The 22015-nt window shown below is 35.6% G+C and overlaps 1 protein-coding gene across 2 annotated transcripts in view; it reads left to right on the plus strand.

Annotated features, from left to right (window-relative positions):
* The window catches only part of UCHL5 (ubiquitin C-terminal hydrolase L5), a 47489-nt gene extending 27719 nt beyond the window's left edge, over positions 1–19770 (plus strand). The window contains exons 8-11 of one of the 2 annotated variants that reach the window (XM_018060152.1): positions 3874–3976; positions 10662–10772; positions 13513–13611; positions 18916–19770. In XM_018060152.1, the coding sequence (XP_017915641.1) occupies positions 3874–3976; positions 10662–10772; positions 13513–13611; positions 18916–18960 (358 nt within the window). In that variant the 3' untranslated portion in view covers positions 18961–19770. Of the gene's footprint in view, positions 1–3873; positions 3977–10658; positions 10773–13512; positions 13612–18915 lie in introns of both variants that reach the window. The other variant, XM_005690458.3, reaches the window with a different exon arrangement.

The following is a 22015-nucleotide window of genomic DNA, read 5'->3' on the forward strand; positions in this document are numbered from 1 at the left end:
GATTAATATGTTCAGGAAATCATACAGAAAAATCTCTAAATTCTACATAATAATAAGTTATCTTGTCTTTATAGGAGCTAAACATGCGCATCTCCATTTAGGTAGATACTTTATACAGTTATTTTGTGACGTTTATTGCTTCAGGACTGTCTTGTCTTTTCTATGAAATTAATTTTTTTGTTGAGATAATTATAGATTGACATTAAGTTATACAAATAATTCAGAGAGATCCTGTGTACCCTCTACCCTTCGGGAGGAACATCTTGTAAAACTGTGGTACAGTGTCACAGCCAGATACTGACGCTGATACAGTCAAGATGCAGGGTAATTCCATCACTGCAGTGGCTCTTCATGATGCCCTTTTATAGCTACAGCCACTACACCCCTGCTCTGCCACCCCTATCCTTAATCCCTAGTTCTATAATTTTTGTCACTTTGGGAGTATTACATAAATGAAATCATAAAATATGTGACCTTTTTGAATTGACTTTTTGCACCCAGTGTAATTCTTTGGAGATTCATCCAGGATATTTAGTATTGTCAATAGTACCTTCTTTTCTATAGAAGAGTAGTAGTCCATGGTATGGATAGTCTTTTTTTTTTTTTTTTTTTGCCCATTCACTTATTAAAGGACATCTGGATTATTTTCTGGTTTTTGCTATTATGAATAAAGCTGCAGTAAACATTTGTGTACATATTTTTATGTGAACATAAATTTTTGTTTCTCTGAGATAATAACCTAGCTGTATGGTAAATGCATGTTTAATTTTTTTTTTTAAAGAAATTGACAAACTCTTCCAGAGTGGCTGTACTATTTTATTTTACATTTCCACCTATAAGTGGAAATGTATAGTATAAGTGATCCAGTTTCTCCACAAACTAGCTAGGATTTGGTTTTGTCAAAATTTTTTATCTTAGCCATGTTAATAGGTGGGTAGTGATATTTCATTGTGGTTTTAATCTGAATTTCCCTAATGACTAATGTTGAAGATCACGCCTTTTGTTTATTTTGTAATTGAACTGTTTGTTTTCTGACTGTTGAGCCTTGAGGTTCTTTATATACTCTTGATATCACCAGTCCTTCCTCAGACGCTTGGGTGAAAACAGACTCTCCCGGTCCCATCGACTCATCCTTCCACTGTGGTCATTCACAGAGCAAAAGCTCTCCATTCCAGCCAAGTCCAGTTTGTCAATTTTTCCCACTATGAATTTGTATTTTTGTTGTCCAACCTAAGAAATCTTTGTCTAGACCTAGGTCCCAAAGATTTTCCCCTTTTTCTCCTTAAGGGTTTATAGGATAATATTTTACGTACGAGTCTGTGATGTATTTTGAGTTAATTTTTGTTTGATGTCAAGTTAGGTCAAGGTTCATTTTTTTGCTTCATATTTTCAATTGGTTTAGCACCATTTGTTAAAAAAGGCTATCCTTTACTGAACTGCTCCTGCACCCTTGTAAAAAAAAAAAAATCCAGTTGGGCACATTTGTGTGGGTCTGTTTCTGGGTTCACTCTTCTGTTCCACTGATTTGTTTTTCTCCTCTCTGCAAGTACCTCACAGTCTTGATTGCTGTAGCTTTATTCTAAGTCTTGAACTTTATTCTTTTTCTTTAAAGTTGTTTTAGCTGTTATAGTTATTTTGCCCTCCATGTAAATTATAGTGTAATTTTGTATCTACAAAAGTTCTTGTTGGGCTATTGATAGGAATTGTGTCAAACATCAATTTTAGGAGAATTGGTATTTTTTTTTAACTCAGCTGATTCTTCCAATCCGTGAGCATGGTATGACCTTCCATTTACTTGGGTCTTTAATTTCTTTCATCAGCATTTTGTGGTTTTTAGCATACTAATTCCATACATATTTTTCAGATTTATACCCCAAGTAGATCATGTTCTTTTGACTGATAATGAATGATACTATATTTTAATTTTTAATTTCCATGTGATCATTGTTAGTGTATAGAAATAAAGTTTAATTTTTTTTCTTTCTTTGTCTTGTATCCTTCAACCTTGCTGAACTCATCCACCAGCTTTAGAAGCTTTTTGTTAATTCTTTGGCATTGCCTACATAGATTATTAGGTCATTTGCAAATAGAGACAGTTTTGAATTTGCCTGTTTCTAATTTTGGTTTTATCAGTTTTTAAAGCTTTATATATTTTTGCAGGTCTGTTGTTTTGTGCATGAACACTTACGATCACTATTTTGTTTTGGTGGATTGACATTTTTACCATTACACAGTGCTGTCCTGCTCTAGTAATTTTCTTTCCTCTGAAGTTTACTTTATCTCCGGTTCATAGTCTTTTCTTTCAGCATTTGAGAAATATTATGCCACTCCTTCTGGTCTCTATGGTTTCTGCTGATAAATTCAGTTATTCAGTGTGTTTTCACCCTGTAGATATGGTTAATTGTATTTGTTAACTTTATTCCTAGGTATTTTATTCTTTTTGAAGTAATTGTACATGGAATTTTTTTCTTGGTTTGTCTTTCTGATAGTTCGTTATTAGTGTATAGAAATGCAGTAGTTTTTATTAGCTATTAAAACTACTGGGATTCCCTGGTGGCTCAGACAGCTCTAATAGTTTTCTGATAGAGTTTTTAGGGCATTTTGTATTTAGTTTCATGTCATCGGCAAATAGTGAGTTTTGCTTCTTTCCAATTTGTATGCCTTTTATTTCTTTTTATTGTGTGGTTGCTGTGGCTAGGACTTCTAATATTGTATTGAATAAAAGTGGTGAGAGTAGGCATCCGTGTCTTGTTCCTGATCTTAGAGGAAAAGCTTTTTAGCTTTTCACCATTGAGTATGATGTTAGCAGTAAGCTTGGCCCTTACTGTGTTGAGATATGTTCTGTCTGTATCTTTGTTAAAGACTTTTTAATCATGAGTGGATATTAAATTTTGTCAAATCGTTTTTCTGCCTCTATTGAGATGATCATGTGATTTCTCCCCTTTGTTTTGTTGATGCAGTTATCACACTGATTGATTTGTGTATGTTGAACCATCTTTACATCCCTAGAATAAATCCCACTTGATCTTTTTAATGTATTGTTGAATTCAGTTTACTAATATTGAGAGTTTTTCTATATGTGTTCACCAGGGATATTGGCTTGTAATTTTCTTTATCTGAAGTGTCTCTGATTTTTGTATCAGGGTAATGCCATACTCAGAATGAGTTTGGAAGCATTCCATCCTCTTAATTTTTTTAAGAATAGTTTGAGAAATATAAGTATTAATATTAGCTGTTCTTTAAATGTTGGGTAAAATTCCCCTGTGAAGTCATCTGGTCTTGGATTTTGTGTGTTGGGATTTTTTTTTTTTTTTTTTTGGATTACTGATTGAACTATTGTTACTGTTTGTTGTTTAGTCTTTAAGTCATGTCTGACTCTGTTGCAATCCCATGTAGCCTGCCAGGATCTTCTGTCCATGCGATTTTTCAAGCAAGAAAATTAGAGTGGGTTGTCATTTCCTTCTCCAGGGGGTTTCCCAACCCAGGTATCAAACCCACGTCTCCTGCATTGGCAGGCATATTCTTTACCACTGAGCCACCAGGGAAACCCTACTCATTCAGTTATATGACTAGTAATCAGTCTATTCAGATTTTCTATTTCTTCCTGATTTAGTCTTAGAAGGTTGTTTCTAGGAATTTATCCATTTGTTGGCATATCATTTTTCATAGTATTCTCTTATGATTGTATTTTTGTAATATTGGTTGTAATGTCTCCTCTTTACGAAGGTTTACTTAAAATATCAGTTTTTATGGTTAGCTGATTGGTAGATTTGTGTTTACCCCAGAAAATAAGGGAGTAATCAAAATAGGTTATCTTAGTTATAACAGTGTTACGTTTCTTTATTACATTATAAACTGTCATTTTTTTCTTAGGTACAGTGAAGGTGAAATTCGATTTAACTTAATGGCTATTGTGTCTGACAGAAAAATGATATATGAACAGAAGATAGCAGAGTTACAAAGACAACTTGCTGAGGTTTGTAGCCATGTGTTTTATGTACAAAGTTCTAGTTATTCTCTCAGGGAAACTATTTTCTTTTCTTTCCTTCCTTCCTTTCTTTTTCTAAAATATAGATTTAATCAAGTATCCTGAGTGGTGGTTAAGATAATGCACCCTGGAGTCAGGCTTCCTAGATTCAGCTCCTGCCTTTGCCACTTAGTGAAAGTATGATTTTAAATGTATTTCTTCGTGCCTCAGTTTCTTCATGTAAAGTGAAAAAATAGTCTTTACCTTAAATGTTGTTGTGAAAAATAACTGAGATATATATATATATATACACACACAAATACAAACCACTTCAAAAAAGTGACGGGCAAATAGTATGTACTAAATAAGTGTTCACAATTAACTATTTACTGTAATTTTATTATATAAGCAAGTTAGAATATATTTGTTACAGAATTAATTGGGCACATTAGAGTCACATGTAATCTTTATTATTCCTTACAATGAGTATCTTTCTAGGAAATATGATTGGCAAAGAGAATTAGTAATAGACAAAGACTTCTGTTTACATTTCTTTGATCACATTTTCCTGAGTATGTTTAAGCACATTTATTCTATAGCTAACAGAAGATTGTAACAATTCAGTACATTATACAATGGATGGTTTTTAGTTAAAAATTCATACATATTGTAGAACACAAAAATTTGAGGAAATACTATTTCTTTCTTATACTTACTTATAAGCTCTAAATAAGTATTTCTTTCATCCTTTAATATTACAGTTACTAAGCTGACATTCCATCACCAATATTAAGACCAAAATTGCAAAATGGGGGGGAGGTCCTAAGACGGCAGAGGAATAGGACGGGGAGACCACTTTCTCCCCCACAAATTCATGAAAAGAACATTTAAACTCTGAGTAAATTCCACAAAACAACTTCTGAATGCTGGCAGAAGACGTGAGGAACCCAGAAAAGCAGCCCATTGTCTTCTAAAGGAAATGTTTTATCAACGGTGCTGTATAGAAGGAGAAGTCTTGAGACTACTGTAAAAATAAGACTGAAAACCAGAAGCAGGAGGCTTAAGTCAAAACCCTGAGAACACCAGAGAACTCCTGACTCTTAGGAACATTAATTGACAGGAGCTTATCAAATGCCTCCATACCTACACTGAAACCAAGCACCAACCAAGGGCCAGCAAGTTCCAGAGCAAGACATACCACGCAAATTCTCCAGCAACACAAGAACACAGCCCTGAGCTCCAATATACAGCCTGCCCAAAGTTACTCCAAAACCACTGACATCTCATAACTCATTATTGGACACTTCATTGCACTCCAGAGAGAAGAAATCCAGCTCCACCCACCAGAACACCAACACAAGCTTCCCTAACCAAGAAACCTTGACAAGCCACTTGTACAACCCCAACCACAGCGAGGAAACTCCACAATAAAGAGAACTCCACAAACTGCCAGAATACAGAAAGGACACCCCAAACTCAGCAATATAAACAAGATGAAGAGACAGAGGAATACCCAGCAGGTAAAGGAACAGGATAAATGCCCACCAAACCAAACAGAAGAGGAAGAGATAGGGAATCTACCTGATAAAGAATTCTGAATAATGATAGTGAAAATGATCCAAAATCTTGAAATCAAAATGGAATCACAGATAAATGGCCTGGAGACAGGGATTGAGAAGATGCAAGAAAGGTTTAACAAGGACCTAGAAGAAATAAAAAAGAGTCAGTATATAATGAATAATGCAATAAATGAGATAAAAAACACTCTGGAGGCAACAAATAGTAGAATAACGGAGGCAGAAGATAGGATTAGTGAAGTAGAAGATAGAATGGTAGAAATAAATGAATCAGAGAGGAAAAAAGAAAAACGAATTAAAAGAAATGAGGACAATCTCAGAGACCTCCATGACAGTGTTAAATGCCCCAATATTCGAATCATAGGAGTCCCAGAAGAAGAAGACAAAAAGAAAGACCATGAAAAAATACTTGAGGAGATAATAGTTGAAAACTTCCCTAAAATGGGGAAGGAAATAATCACCCAAGTCCAAGAAACGCAGAGTCCCAAACAGGATAAACCCAAGGTGAAACACCGCAAGACACATATTAATCAAATTAACAAAGATCAAACACAAAGAACAAATATTAAAAGCAGCAAGGGAAAAACAACAAATAACACACAAGGGGATTCCCATAAGGATAACAGCTGATCTTTCAATAAAAACTCTTCAAGCCAGGAGGGAATGGCAAGACATACTTAAAGTGATGAAAGAAAATAACCTACAGCCCAGATTACTGTACCCAGCAAGGATCTCATTCATATATGAAGGAGAAATCAAAAGCCCTACAGACAAGCAAAAGCTGAGAGGATTCAGCACCACCAAACCAGCTCTCCAACAAATGCTAAAGGATATTCTCTAGACAGGAAACACAAAAAGTGTATAAACTCGAACCCAAAACAATAAAGTAAATGGCAACAGGATCATACTTAGCAATAATCACCTTAAACGTAAACACGGTTGAATGCCCAAATCAAAAGACAAAGACTGGCTGACTGGGTACAAAAACAAGACCCCTATATATGTTGTCTACAAGAGACCCACCTCAAAACAATGGACACATACAGACTGAAAGTGAAGGGCTGGAAAAAGATTTTCCATGCAAACAGAGACCAAAAGAAAGCAGGAGTAGCAATATTCACATCAGATAAAATAGACTTTAAAACAAAGGCTGTGAAAAGAGACAAAGAAGGACACTACATAATGATCAAAGGTTCAATCCAAGAAGATATAACAATTATAAATATATATGCACCTAACATAGGAGCACTGCAATATGTAAGACAAACGCTAACAAGTATGAAAGGGGAAATTAACAATAACACAATAATAGTGGGAGATTTTAATACCCCACTCACACCTATGGATAGATCAACTAAACAGAAAATTAACAAGGAAACACAAACTTTAAATGGCACAATAAACCGATTAGGCCTAATTGATATCTATAGGACATTTCATGCCAAAACAATGAATTTCACCTTTTTCTCAAGTGCACACAGAACCTTCTCCAGGATAGATCACATCCTGGGCCATAAATCTAGCCTTGGTAAATTTAAAAAAATTGAAATAATTCCAAGCATCTTTTCCGACCACAGTGCATTAAGATTAGATCTCAATTACAGGAGAAAAACTATTAAAAATTCCAACATATGGAGGCTGAACAACACGCTGCCGAATAACCAACAAATCACAGAAGAAATCAAAATATGCATAGAAACGAATGAAAATGAAAACACAAAAACCCAAAACCTGTGGGACACTGTAAAAGCAGTGCTAAGGGGAAAGTTCATAGCGATACAGGCATACCTCAAGAAACAAGAAAAAAGTCAGATAAATAACCTAACTCCACACCTAAAGCAACTAGAAAAGGAAGAACTTAAGAACCCCAAGGTTAGCAGAAGGAAAGAAACCTTAAAAATTAGGGCAGAAATAAATGCCAAAGAAAGAGAGACCATAGCAAAAATCAAAAAAGCCAAAAGCTGGTTCTTTGAAAGGATAAATAAAATTGACAAACCATTAGCCAGACTTATCAAGAAACAAAGAGAGAAAAATCAAATCAATAAAATTAGAAATGAAAATGGAGAGATCACAACAGACAACACAGAAATTCAAAGGATCATAAGAGACTACTATCAGCAATTATGTGCCAAAAAATGGACAACATGGAAGAAATGGACAAATTCTTAGAAAAGCACAACTTTCCAAAACTGAACCAGGAAGAAATAGAAAATCTTAACAGACCCATCACAAGCACGGAAATTGAAATTGTAATCAGAAATCTTCCAGCAAACAAAAGCCCAGGTCCAGACGGCTTCACAGCTGAATTCTACCAAAAATTTAGAGAAGAGCTAACACCTATTCTACTCAAACCCTTCCAGAAAATTGCAGAGGAAGGTAAACTTCCAAACTCACCCTAATACCAAAACCTGACAAAGATGCCACAAGGAAAGAAAACTACAGGCCAGTATCACTGATGAACATAGATGCAAAAATCCTTAACAAAATTCTAGCAATCAGAATCCAGCAACACATTAAAAAGATCATACACCATGACCAAGTGGGCTTTATCCCAGGGATGCAAGGATTCTTCAGTATCCGCAAATCAATCAATGTAATTCACCTCATTAACAAATTGAAAAAATCCATATGATTATCTCAATAGATGCAGAGAAAGCCTTTGTCAAAATTCAACATCCATTTATGATAAAAACTCTCCAGAAAGCAGGAATAGAAGGAACATACCTCAACATAATAAAAGCTATATATGACAAACCCAAAGCAAACATTATCCTCAATGGTGAAAAATTGAAAGCATTTCCCCTAAAGTCAGGAACAAGACAAGGGTGCCCACTCTCACCACTACTATTCAACATAGTTTTGGAAGATTTGGCCACAGCAATCAGAGCAGAAAAAGAAAAGGAATCCAAATTGGAAAAGAAGTAAAACTCTCACTGTTTGCCAATGACATGATCCTCTACATAGAAAACCTTAAAAGACTGCACCAGAAAATAACTAGAGCTAATCAATGAATATAGTAAAGTTGCAGAATAAAAAGTCAACACACAGAAATCCCTTGCATTCCTATACACTAATAATGAGAAAATAGAGAAATTAAGAAAGCAATTCCATTCACCATTGCAACAAAAAGAATAAAATACTTAGGAATATATCTACCTAAAGAAACTAAAGACCTATATATAGAAAACTATAAAACACTGGTGAAAGAGATCAAAGAGGACAGTAATAGATGGAGAAATATACCATGTTCATGGATCGGAAGACTCAAGATAATGAAAATGAGTATGCTACTCAAAGCAATTTATACATTCAATGCAATCCTTATCAAGCTACCAATGGTATTTTTCACAGAGCTAGAACAAATAATTTCACAGTTTGTATGGAAATACAAAAAACCTCGAATAGCCAAAGCAATCTTGAGAAAGAAGAATGGAACCGGAGGAATCAACCTGCCTGACTTCAGGCTCTACTACAAAGCCACAGTCATCAAGACAGTATGGTACTGGCACAAAGACAGAAACATAGATCAGTGGAACAAAATAGCCCAGAGATAAATCCACACACCTATGGACACCTTATCTTTGACAAAGGAGGCAAGGATATACAATGGATTAAAGACAGTCTCTTTGGTGCTGAGAAAACTGGTCAACCACTTGTAAGAGAATGAAACTAGAACACTTTCTAACACCATACACAAAAATAAACTCAAAATGGATTAAAGATCTAAACGTAAGACCAGAAACTATAAAGCTCCTAGAGGAGAACATAGGCAAAACACTCTCCGACATACATCACAGCAGGATCCTCTATGACCCACCTCCCAGAATATTAGAAATAAAAGCAAAAATAAACAAATGGGACCTAATTAAACTTAAAAGCTTCTGCACAGCAAAGGAAACTATAAGCAAGGTGAAAAGACAGCCTTCAGAATGGGAGAAAATAATAGCAAATGAAGCAACTGACAAACAAATAATCTCAAAAATATACAAGCAACTCCTGCAGCTCAATTCCAGAAAAATAAACAACCCAATCAAAAAGTGGGCCAAAGAACTAAATAGACATTTCTCTAAAGAAGACATACAGATGGCTGACAAACACATGAAAAGATGCTCAACATCACTCATCAGAGAAATGCAAATCAAAACCACAATAAGGTACCATTTCATGCCAGTCAGAATGGCTGTGATCCAAAAGTCTGCAAGCAATAAATGCTGGAGAGGGTGTGGAGAAAAGGGAACCCTCTTACACTGTTGATGGGAATGCAAACTAGTACAGCCACTATGGAGAACAGTGTGGAGATTCCTTAAAAAACTGGAATAGAACTGCCTTATGACCCAGCAATCCCACTGCTGGGCATACACACCGAGGAAACCAAAATTGAAAGAGACACATGTACCCCAATGTTCATTGCAGCACTGTTTATAATAGCCAGGACATGGGAGCAACCTAGATGTCCATCAGCAGATGAATGGATAAGAAAGCTGTGGTACATATACACAATGGAGTATTATTTAGCCATTAAAAAGAATACATTTGAATCAGTTCTAATGAGGTGGATGAAACTGGAGCCTATTATACAGAGTGAAGTAAGCCAGAAAGAAAAACGCCAATACAGTATACTAACGCATATATATGGAATTTAGAAAGATGGTAATGATAACCCTGTATGCGAGACAGCAAAAGAGACACAGATGTATAGAACAGTCTTTTGGACTCTGTGGGAAAGGGAGAAGGTGGGATGATTCGGGAGAATGGCATTGAAATATGTATAATATCATATATGAAACGAATTGCCAGTCCAGGTTCAATGCATGATACAGGATGCTTGGGGCTGGTGCACTGAGACGATCCAGAGGGATGGTACAGGGAGGGAGGAGGAAGGGGGGTTCAGGATGGGGAACGTGTATACCTGTGGCGGATTCATGTTGATGTATGGCAAAACCAATACAATATTGTAAAGTAATTAACCTGCATTTAAAATAAATAAATTTATATTAAAAAAAATTATAACTCAAAAAAAATTGCAAAATAACTGTACTATGTTTATCATCTAAAAATGTTTTAGAGTTAAGCCTCAGTTATTAGGGTGTGCTGTTCTTTTTCTTTTCCCCAAGGAGGAACCCATGGATACAGATCAGGGCAGTAATATGTTAAGTGCTATTCAGTCAGAGGTTGCCAAAAATCAGATGCTTATTGAAGAGGAAGTACAGAAATTAAAAAGATACAAGGTAAGTGTTTCTCTTTTGTTCTTTAATGTTGTAACATAGAGTAGTGTATTTTGATGTGAAGGTATATTGCTGCTTGATTGCTCCTCTCCCCATCACTTACATGTTTTCAGAATGTGTTGATCTGCCTGGCACCATACAGAGGTAACTAGTAAGGTTTCTTTCCTTTTAATTTTTTTCAAGTATTTTGATGAACAGATATTTAACACATCTTTTGCTAATGCTCCGGAGAAGGCAATGGCACCCCACTCCAGTACTCTTGCCTGGAAAATCCCATGGACGGAGGAGCCTGGTAGGCTGCAGTCCATGGGGTCGCTAAGGGTCGGACAAGACTGAGCGACTTCCCTTTCACTTTTCACTTTCCTGCATTGGAGAAGGAAATGGCGGCCCGCTCCAGTGTTCTTGCCTGGAGAATCCCAGGGATGGGGGAGCCTGGTAGGCTGCCGTCTATGGGGGGTTGCGCAGAGTCGAACATGACTGAAGAGACTTAGCAGCAGCAGTTGCTAATGTTCACTGCAGTTATTTTTAATGCTCAAATTAACCCCATCTTTGACCATTAGGAGCCACATCAGACTGTCTCCCAAGTTCTTTGGATGTGACTATCTTCATGTCTGATAGCTTCCTTGCTTCCCAGCATGACAAGATGTTTCGGACTCTTATCTTGTACATTTCCTGCTGCAGACTTGAAATTGGCCATTTTTTCAAGAAGTCCTGAGTGCTTTTGGTGAGAAATGGTCTTTAGAAACTATTAGCAACCATTGGTTGCTCAGGGTGCTTAGCGATATTGATTCTTCATTATTTCCAGGACTTTTCAGAGCTAGGAAATACATTTTTACTTGTTTCTTGTTTTATCTTTGAAGAGAAAATACATTTTGAATTCATGTTAATACTCAAGCTAGGGATTAAAGGGCTTTATATTTAAAGTTAAACATTTGTTGTCTTTTCAGTTGAAAATCTTGGTTTCTATCAGCATTAACATAATTACTTACTTGCTTTGTGTTATCTGTATAAAAAGGTTCAGAATAGCAATGCCAGTAGTGTTAACAACTGAGAAGTGTTCTCGTAATTTTTTTCCTTAGGATATATTTCATTTTCAATGTACAATCAAACTAGCATATTTTAAAATTCACTTGAAAAAATTTTCTCTTGGTGTCATTCTGTTACCAGTTTAGTACATACCTGGGTTCATTTTTTAAATTTTCTTTCCAATTTTTTTAGGGTTTAAAAATTTTTAAATTATGTCAATCATTGTATAACTCAGGGTCAGATACTAAGCAAGCCTATCTTCAATTATGTCATTTTTCTTCATTTGCAGTCTGTCTGATAAACTTTTTTCAGAGATGGAGAAGAGTGAAGGAAACTTAATTTTGTAGGATGTTGGAAACAGTGCTTAGGTGATCTGTCACGTTTGTCACAGTTAGAAAAAGCAGTTTTTCATCTGAAGCTCAGTTGAGGGCAGGGATTGTTCTTCTTTCTGTTGTTTACCATAGTCTGAGAATGCTGCTTTGTTACGTACTTAACAGCCAACAATGTGATTGTTAAAATACATGGACCCTGGGCAAGTAGGATTTCTTTAGGTGGAGGTGGTAGGAGCTGGCTCCAGAGTGTTCCAGACAGGAAAAAGAAGGGCCAAATTCATGGAGACAGGAAAGTAAGGGATGAAAGCTTGAATGTTATCTTCTCTTTTCAGTTCAGTTCAGTCGCTTAATTGTGCCCTACTCTTTGCAACCCCATGAATCACAGCACGCCAGGCCTCCCTGTCCATCACCAACCCCCATAGTTCACTCAAACTCACATCCGTCGAGTCGGTGATGCCATCCAGCCATCTCATCCTCTGTCGTCCCCTTCTCCTCCTGCCTTCTCTTATTATGTGGTATTAAAAAACTGCCTAGTATTTATGTATTCTGGTGTAGTGTTGTTACATAATTAACTAATTTTTCATATTTGCCTTAAGTATAACACTGAGTTTTAGAATGTTTGCTTTCTTTGAGAATGCTTTGTTCAAAAATTGGGCTAAAGAATTTAGCCAAAAAGACTTCTCAGACCAGATATAAAATGAACATGCTAAAATTTTATTTACTTCATTAATTGAGCAAACCTGTAAGATGTCACAACTAGTTCAAAGGAGAAGTCAAAGAAGCTCAAATTTATATGAACTGTAGGAATGCTGAAACGAATTTGCAAAAGATGGTAACTTTTTTTTTTTCCCTATGGAAAGGGAAGTAAATTGAACCTCTACCAGACAGTGACAGGCTGCAATCACGTAACCTGGGAGAGTATAGACAGTGCATAGTTACCCACCGGAGCACCGATTTTCCCTACAGCTTTTCCCTTTTTGGTGAAAAATAATCAAAGAAAGATTGTTCTTAATCGCACAATAAACTGCTCTTATTAAGTGTGGCCTTATTGTTTGTATAGGTGTAGTAGCAGGAGTGTTAATCTTGTAGGCCTTCTTAGTTTGCTTTCATGAGGTATGTTTTCATAGATTATCTCAGATTAGACTTTTAAAAGCCTCTGTTGTTTGCTAAGCCAAGAGTAGGATGCTGTACCCCAGAGAACTCTCTCCACATATTTTATTTTAATTAATCTTTATTCTCAGTGGCGATGGAAATCTCATTATTTCTAATGCTTTTTTTATGATAATGGAGGATTTTCTTTCATTTCTATTTTGAGCTGGATCCAAAAATTAAAATATCAGAAGCTTCGTGAAAATAGTGTGGTTTGGTGTGTGTTTTATTTTCAGATTGAAAATATCAGAAGGAAGCACAATTATCTGCCATTCATTATGGAATTGTTAAAGACTTTAGCAGAACACCAGCAGTTAATACCACTAGTAGAAAAGGTAAGTCTTTTACTGGTGAGTGCTTAGAGTCTCTAAAAAATGTTACTTGACTTGAGTAGAGATAAAACTTGTTGAAGCTTTGCTTTTACTTACTTGTTTTTCAGCTTGAGAAATGCTGGGTCAGTGTCATATTGCAAAATAAAAATAAGGAATTGCTTTGTTGCTTTAGCGTTCCGGAATCCTTAATGTTACGAATTCAGATTGTGCTATATTAGAATGAAATTTAAAATATCTTTCTTTCTGTAGCTGAAAACAAATTAACTTTAATTATTGAAGTAATAATGTTTCTCATTTAATTTAGCAAAAATTTGAATTATCATAGAATTTAGAACTAAAATGAGCATTGAAAGGGGGAAGAAGCATAACCTAGCCTGAGAAGTAGGTTTCCTTATTCCCAACCTATTACCCTTTGCATTAAGGGAAGACTACAATAGGTTAGTGAAAAATTCTGATTACTAGGATTTTTTTCTTCCATATAATGCACTTTAAGAAAAATTTTGAATAAATGAAGTATAGTTGTTTTTTAAGTTTATACAGTGTTTATGAAAGTGACCACTGGATACTGTTTTATTTATTTATTTATTTTTGATTGGAGGATGGTTGCTTTACAATGTTGTATTGGTTTCTGTGACACAGCAGAGATCTCTTTACAACACTTGGTACCTGGCCCCTCCCCAGACAGTCTGGTTTAGGGAGGGAATCTGTAATAAGTTCTCCCCAGGGATTCTAATGAAGCTGGTCTATTTACCACATTTTGAGAAGACACTACTAGGGAAGTACAATTTTGGACTGTTAACTTAAAGACCAGAATACATTGTAGATGTTTTTTCTTATTAACTTTAAAGTTCATGAAGCACAGATACATTTCAACCCAACTGTTTGGTGCCATCATGAAATCTGAATAATTCGAGATGTGTGTTCAGGTTTTTGTGTATACTTTATTATATAGATCCTGAACATGCTGTGTGCTGTGCTTAGTTGCTCAGGTGTGTCCAGTTCTTTGGGACCCCATGGGCTGCAGCCCGCCAGACTCTCTCCATGGGGATTCTCTAGGCAAGAGTATTGGAGTGGGTTGCCCTCCTCCAGGTTATCTTCCCAACCCAGAGATCAAAGCCAGGTCTTCCGTATTGCAGGTGAATTCTTTACTGTATGAGCCACCAGGGAAGCCCAAGGATACTGCAGTGGGTAGCCATCCCTTTTCCAGGGGAACTTCCTGACCCAGGAATTGAACCACGGTCTCCTGCATTGGCAGGCGGATTCTTTACCAGCTGAGCTACCAGGAAAGCTTGAATTACCAAGGAATTCTGTAGCACCTGAACATATACTTCATCTTTTAGCATTAAAAGTAAAATTGTTGCAGGAACACTGCTAAATCTTCTCTTTACCCATATAAATTTTTTTCTATTCATATATCTCAAGGTAGTAAAAATCATAAAAGTCCAAGATGTGAAACTAATTTTTAAAGGCTTAGAAACAATTAGGGTGCTGTAATCCTCAAGATTGCCTGATTAACTGAGTATCTAGATATTAATATTCTTTACATGAAACACTGTGAAATATTTCTCTGTGGAAAATACTAGAATATAGACTGCTGTGGCAAATTGTATGATATATCAGGTATTAAATATAGATAAATATTATCAGGGACCAGACAAATACTTAAGAGAAATTTTAAGTGTATGTATTTTGCTTTAAAATTGGTCCATGAGTAAACTTTTTTGTGCAACTTAAGAATAGGACCATTTTTATTTGACTTTAATGACAGTATATTTCCATAATTTTTTTAAAGTACAGTTAAAACAGCCTTTCAGCTTTTGCATTAGAACCATAATTCTTTAGTTCACATTATTTTGGACACAGGGTGGCAGTATATGAATGCCTAGTGTTATTGGAATACCCACCCAGTCTTTTTTTCATTTGTATTTGTTTTACTGAAAGAGTAGTTACTGACTTTCTTGTTCTTTGACTAATAATACTGCACAGGCAATATTGAGATACATTTATTTCTTGTATATATGCACCATCTGTTATGTGCATAGATTCTGAAGGGAATTCAGATTCATTATTTGATTAAAGTTTTTGAGATGTTTTGATTATCCAACACTTATCTAACTGAAACTGTATTTGAGGCGGTCTGTTAAAGTCGACAGATGTACACATAATTAAGACACATCTCTGTCTTAAGTAACCTAGTTGGGGAGGGGGTAGGAATACATAATTATAGTACTGTGCTATATAGTATTATTCTGATAAGTGCCAGAATAAAGTCATGCTGGAGATTCTGGGGGAAGCACAGTGTAGCTCCTCAATATTAACTTTATGCCATTTAAAATTTCACAACCTCAAATTTTTAAGTCTGTTGTTAGAATTAGATGCTTAATTTCTACCAGTGAATCAGCTTCTTTAGTACAAATATATTTTTGTTCATCTTATTTTGAAGAATCATATTTATTGAAATATCAGTTTCTGCTGATAACTGCAAATGTTAAAAATTAAAAACGACAGATCAAGATTAAATTTTATAGTTATATCCAATATAAAGATTTCAGTAGTGAAAATTACTTACTAAATAAGTAACACTTCTAAGAAAAAATTCCATGTAGATTCAGAAGTGGATTATTACATTGAAACTCACCCCTCTTCCCCGCAATGCCAAGTGAAAGACAAATTAGGGTGAAGTGTGGAAGGGGTGGAAGGAACCGAACAGGAAGGTGTGGCTACTCTTGGCAGTGTTGCTAGGAGATCAAGCTGTCCAGGATCAGATTTCTGAGAACAGCAGCATTTACTTACTGCCTGTGATGGCTTGGAAATATTTAAGCTGTGAAAATCTGTTCATTTTACAAAATGATAAAGAGTGCAGACTTTGATTCTCCCAGGGGCCTATGCCTTTAATGAATTAGTTTAAGATCTTGCCTGATAAGTGTTCTTGTTCTGTGAAGCTTCTGTTCTTATCTGATGAGTTCATTGAGTGTATGTTAAATAAAAACTGCTCAGGAGGTAATATAAAAATGTATAGTTATAAAATTTCTTGTGCCGTACATCAAATCTGTTCCTTAAACTATGAAATAAAATCAGCAGATTAACATTTCACTTGTGAAACCTTTACTTATTCACATATACTTATAATTCTTTCAAAATTTTATCCCTACTTTAATATGTGTTTCTGAATCATTTTCTGTCTCAGGTTTTTAGCAACCACCTATACCTACCATAATTTAAAATCATAGATTTTGTTACTGTGGGGGAGTCAGAGCAACCTCACAGTATTGAATTTTGTCCAAATTTTACAAAGACATTATAATTCAATTGGTAATAAATAACTGATATACAGAATTTACTTTTTCTAGCCCTTAATAGAAACAAGGTAGAACATAGTTCAGTTGTTTACAATAATATCTATGTTAATACCTATGATTACAGAATTATCTGACTTGAGTCAACAATTTTTAATATCTCAATAGCACACTAAATAGAAGGAACATATTTCTGAACTGTGAACATTTTTTTAATGCTGTTTTGAAATTCAGTATTTTTTATTTTTCAGTAAAGGCCAGAATACAAACTTTTGGTTTAAATCTCAGAAATGTTACTTATTATTAGCTGTTGCTTTTAGGCAAGTTATTTATTTTACTATAGAATCTTTTCCTCATGCATAATTTGGGAATCATACTTAGTTCAGATTCTTGGGGATTAAATGAGATCTTATTGGTCAAGGTATATAATTATTTTTAACTTATTTTATTTAACTTACCTTTAGTTTTATCTGAATTATATATTTTAATACATGAATGGATACCCAGCGTGTTTTTGCTTATTTAATTATGTTGTAAAATTTGTTATTAACCAGGTTAGTTAATTCATTCTTATTAATCCTAGTAAGGTACCTGTGTATTCAGACATGATTAAAAAAAGAAGTACACATTTTTATTTCCCAGTTACATCAAAAATGGAATTGTGTTTTTATTATTTGGAAACAGAAAACTCCTTTGAGAAATCATATGCATCAAATTACAAATTATTCTTTTTAATGAAAATGTTTACATATACAATTTAAAAAACTATATGGTGCATAAAACATATTTACTCTTAATATATTGTAAGGCATAGCACTCAGTTTTATCATACAGTTGTATAATAATTTTATTACCTAATGCAGTATAAAAAAAGATTATAGTTCTAATCAAGGAAGGTTTTTTCCTTAATTGTATAATATCAAGGGTTTAATTGGAGAAAGCAATGGCACCCTACTCCAGAACTCTTGCCTGGAAAATGCCATGGATGGGGGTGCCTGGCAGGCTACAGTCCATGGGGCTGCTAAGAGTCGGACACGACTGAATGACTTCACTTTCACTTTTCACTTTCATGCATTGGAGAAGGCAATGGCACCCCACTCCAGTACTCTTGCCTGGAGAATCCCAGGGACGGGGGAGCCTGATGGGCTGCCGTCAGTGGGGTCGCACAGAGTCGGACACAACTGAAGCGACGCAGCAGCAGCAAGGGCTTAATTTACTTGTTCCTTTCTGATTCAAGTGCCATAGTGGAAAGAGCATTATATTCTAGTCTTGTAAAAGCTTGCTTCTCTAAGTGTCACCTGAGGGCCAGCAGAATTGGTATCACCTGAGAGTTTGTTAGAAAGTTAGATCCTTGGGCATTTTACTGAGTCAGTCTGCATTTTGACACGGTTCCCAGGTTATTAGTTTGATAACACTTGTTAGCTCTGGCCTCCTCATCTGCTAAAAAGTGAAATAGAATTACTGTGTTCAAGCTTTATACTTGTTATGAGCTTCAAGTGAACAACTCTTGAAAATGTTTTTTGAGTCATATTAGTGAGGTTTATCAACATTCCAGGTATGTGATCCTTTAGTTAACTTAAACTCATTTAAACTATTATGTTAAACTCATTTATTCAAATATGCAGAAATCAATATAGGATTTTTCTTATACTCAGTGTGTATGAGAAATGGACAGATAAGTAAATATATTGTTGTGAAATAGTTATGAATGAATATGACTTTATGGAATGAGTAATTTTTTATCTTAAAATTATTACCATTATAATAATACATTTTCAACGTCAGGTAAGAAATAACTGCAAACCAAATATGATCCTTTTTTTATTGAGGACAAAGAATCACTAATTGTCCAGGAGGAATTTGTTGTGAGTCTCAAGTTATAAAAGATAATACTTTAGACATAAACAATGTATCTCAAGCCTTTTAGCTTAAGAGTGTCCTCTTAGACACATTTTAATATGAACTGAAACATACCTTTAAGAGGTTATTGTATGCTATCTTTAAATTCTAGGCAAAAGAAAAGCAGAATGCAAAGAAAGCACAGGAAACCAAATGAAGAAGATGCTTTGGGATGTGCATACATTTCTGCTTCTGCGCTTATCTTCATGGAAACCATTAAGTATAAAGAACCTTGAGCAACTTTCTCACTGACTCAGTGCACGTGTGGCAGTAGTGCCAGTCTGTCTTGTCGTTAATGCATGGATCCATAAACTCTCCCTACCTGCATCATATGCATGTGGTGCGTGCTCAATAAAAGCGGTGTTCAGAGCGCTTGCCCAGATTCCATTATTTGACATTGGATCTGAGCACTCCTGTTGGTTCCTTGGGTAGATAACTGCCATAATGAACCTAGAAAATGGACAAATGCTATTCTCTACCTGTAATTGTTATAATTAATCTTTCATTCAATCTTCCCCCTCAGTTAAATACTTAAAATTTATAAATGTCAGATCTTGATTAAACTGAATCTCTCTTCTTCTCATCATTAATGAAAAAAAATCAATATTTCTATCTTATAGTATCTTAAGTATTTTGAAGATTTAAAAATGATTTTATCTTCTATACAATTATTTAAAAAAGCTTGATTTTTTAAGCAGATCATTGAAAAGAACAAAAGTATAATTTCTAGTGATTTTCATTGCTACCAGTAGAAAAAGTAATAAACATCCCAATTTTATTTTAGCAAACATTTTTCAGTGTTTGGAATTATTTATGTATTGTAGAATTGTCTCAGGAAGGTGTATTATGCGTCAAAGCAAAAGTTTAGATTAAGAGCAAATTGTGAAATCTTCAAGATTTTGGGTGTTACTCAGTTTGGCAACATTTTTTCAAGCTGTATCTTTATAAAAAATCAAAGGTTGATCAATTTTGGCTATTATTTGCTTTTTTATAAAAAAGGTGATGGTGGCGATGGAATATCCTTGTTTGCCAATTTGAACAAAATTAGTACAGCCCAGTAGTTTATAAGAGCCATCTATAGTTTGCCCACAATGGAATTTGCTATTGCTTTGGAGAGTTGCTTTGTTCTTTATTTTATGAAATGATACTGTATTCTTGCTCTTAATCTTCTTTTTCGAGTTAAACTTTAAAGGAAATTTTATAAAACTTCTATTTATAAAGGAAATAATCTGCTTTTTTCTTTACTAGGTACATTTATAAAATTGATCCATGACTCTTTAGTATTTTATTATGGAAAAATTTAAATATAAGTAGAGAGACTGTATGCATCCTCTAATTTGAGACATGAATTTTTAAATATTTTTTTTGTTGTTGCTGCAAAAAGCTAATAATTATTGTTTCCATTTGGTCAAAGGCTTGGAAGAGGGCCCCAGGGTGGTTAAAAAACTGCCTAGTGGCAGCAGAGAGGGGCTTTAGGCAGAAGTCCTGACACCAGTGGAGCTCCTCAAAGGCCACTAGGCTCCAGAGTCTCCTAACTGTGCTCGAGGGTGAGCCTCTCAAAGAGATTCTCATCCAGTCCAGCCTGGGGACCTCCAGCCTGGGGAGGTTAGCCACGCGGTGGCTTATCTTCTGGGTGTTTCACAACTCGTCTAGGAAGCGGCTCTCCAGGAAGTCACAGAGTTGGGGGTCCACCCGGGCAGAACCCAGGGCAAGCAGACACAAAAGGGCCTGGTTCACAGCGTCCTGGGTTTTGCACCATTCATCTTGGGATGGCTTCTGCACCTCACGAAAGAGGGTGTGGCTGCCCCAATTGTTTTGCACTCTAGTCACTGGGGCCCTGGTGCTTCATCTTGGCCAATTCACAGAAAAAGTGGCCCACACCCTCCAGAAGCACATTGTCACGGTGGGAGTAGAAGCCCAGAGAGGGAAGTGTAAGAGACCTGGAGGTGCATGTTGACAGGTGGTGACCCATGGTCTCTCCATCAGTGAAACTGGATGAATCTGGGAGCCCAAGACTAAGGAGTTCAGTTCAGAAAATAGAGTTGGCTTGTTCCGGAGACTGAGTGGCTGATTCTGAGGGTTGAATAAAAGCTTGGAGGGTGGTTGAAAGCTGGAGTTTGGGGGCGTCCCTAGGTCTGTTCTGTCCAAACGCTGTTGAAATAAGAGACACATCCATAAGTAGCCAAGTGCACTGCTTAAGGATTGTTTTTATGCTTACTATATTGTGGTATTTTAAAAATAATGTGAGAAAACCTAGTGGGAAATTGAGTAGTAAAATTAATAAAATATTTTTCAAACATAATTTCAGTTAAAGGTCATAAAGAAAATTTGTAGTTTTTCGTTTGTTCATGAGTAAATACATTTTGCTTTGGATACAGTAGTGATTATGGAGTGTTTTCAAAACCATGATACAGTTTAAAAATGATTTCATAAGCATTACTTTAGGTTCATCTTGATCTATACATTTATCTCAACTTTATATATTTTGTAAAGCAATGCAAAGAGTATTGTAGTAAGTAGTATCCAGTGACCAAAGACAGTGTGATACTGGTATTATTGTCGTTTAGTTGCTAAGTTGTCCCTGACTCTTTGCGACCTCATGGACTGGCCTGCCTGGCTCCTCTGTCCAGGGAATTCTCTAGGCAAGAGTACTGGAGTGGGTTGCCATTTCCTTCTCCAGGGGATCTTCCTGACCCAGATTGAACCCACCGTCTCTTGCATTGGCAGGCAGATTCTTTACCACCTAGCCACCAAATCTGTATTTATAAGGTCACTTGAGTTTTGACAGAGATAGCAAAGTAGTCCAACAGAGAAGGAAACTCTTTTCAACAAATGGAGCCAGAAGAGCTGAATATTCCCATGGAAAAGATGAACCATGATCTCCTACCTCACAAAAATGAATTTGAGGTGAATCCCAGACCTACATGGAATAGCTAAAATACAAAGCTTTTTATAACAAAACAACAGGTGACTATCTTAGGTCACAGAAAGCAGTGACCATAAAGATCTAAAATTGGTGTTCATGAAAATTAAAAACTTGTCATTGAAAGATTCTTTTAAAAAAAGTAACTAGTATCAAATGACATTTAAAAAAATGTGTCATAGTGAATTGTCAGAAAAAATATATTAATGCATTTATGTGAAATCTAGAAAATGGTGCATTTCTGTTGCTCAGTCATGTCCGACTCTGTGACCCCATGGACTACACCATG

This window comes from Capra hircus, chromosome 16 (genome assembly GCF_001704415.2).
Source record: "Capra hircus breed San Clemente chromosome 16, ASM170441v1, whole genome shotgun sequence".
Lineage (NCBI taxonomy): Eukaryota > Metazoa > Chordata > Mammalia > Artiodactyla > Bovidae > Capra > Capra hircus.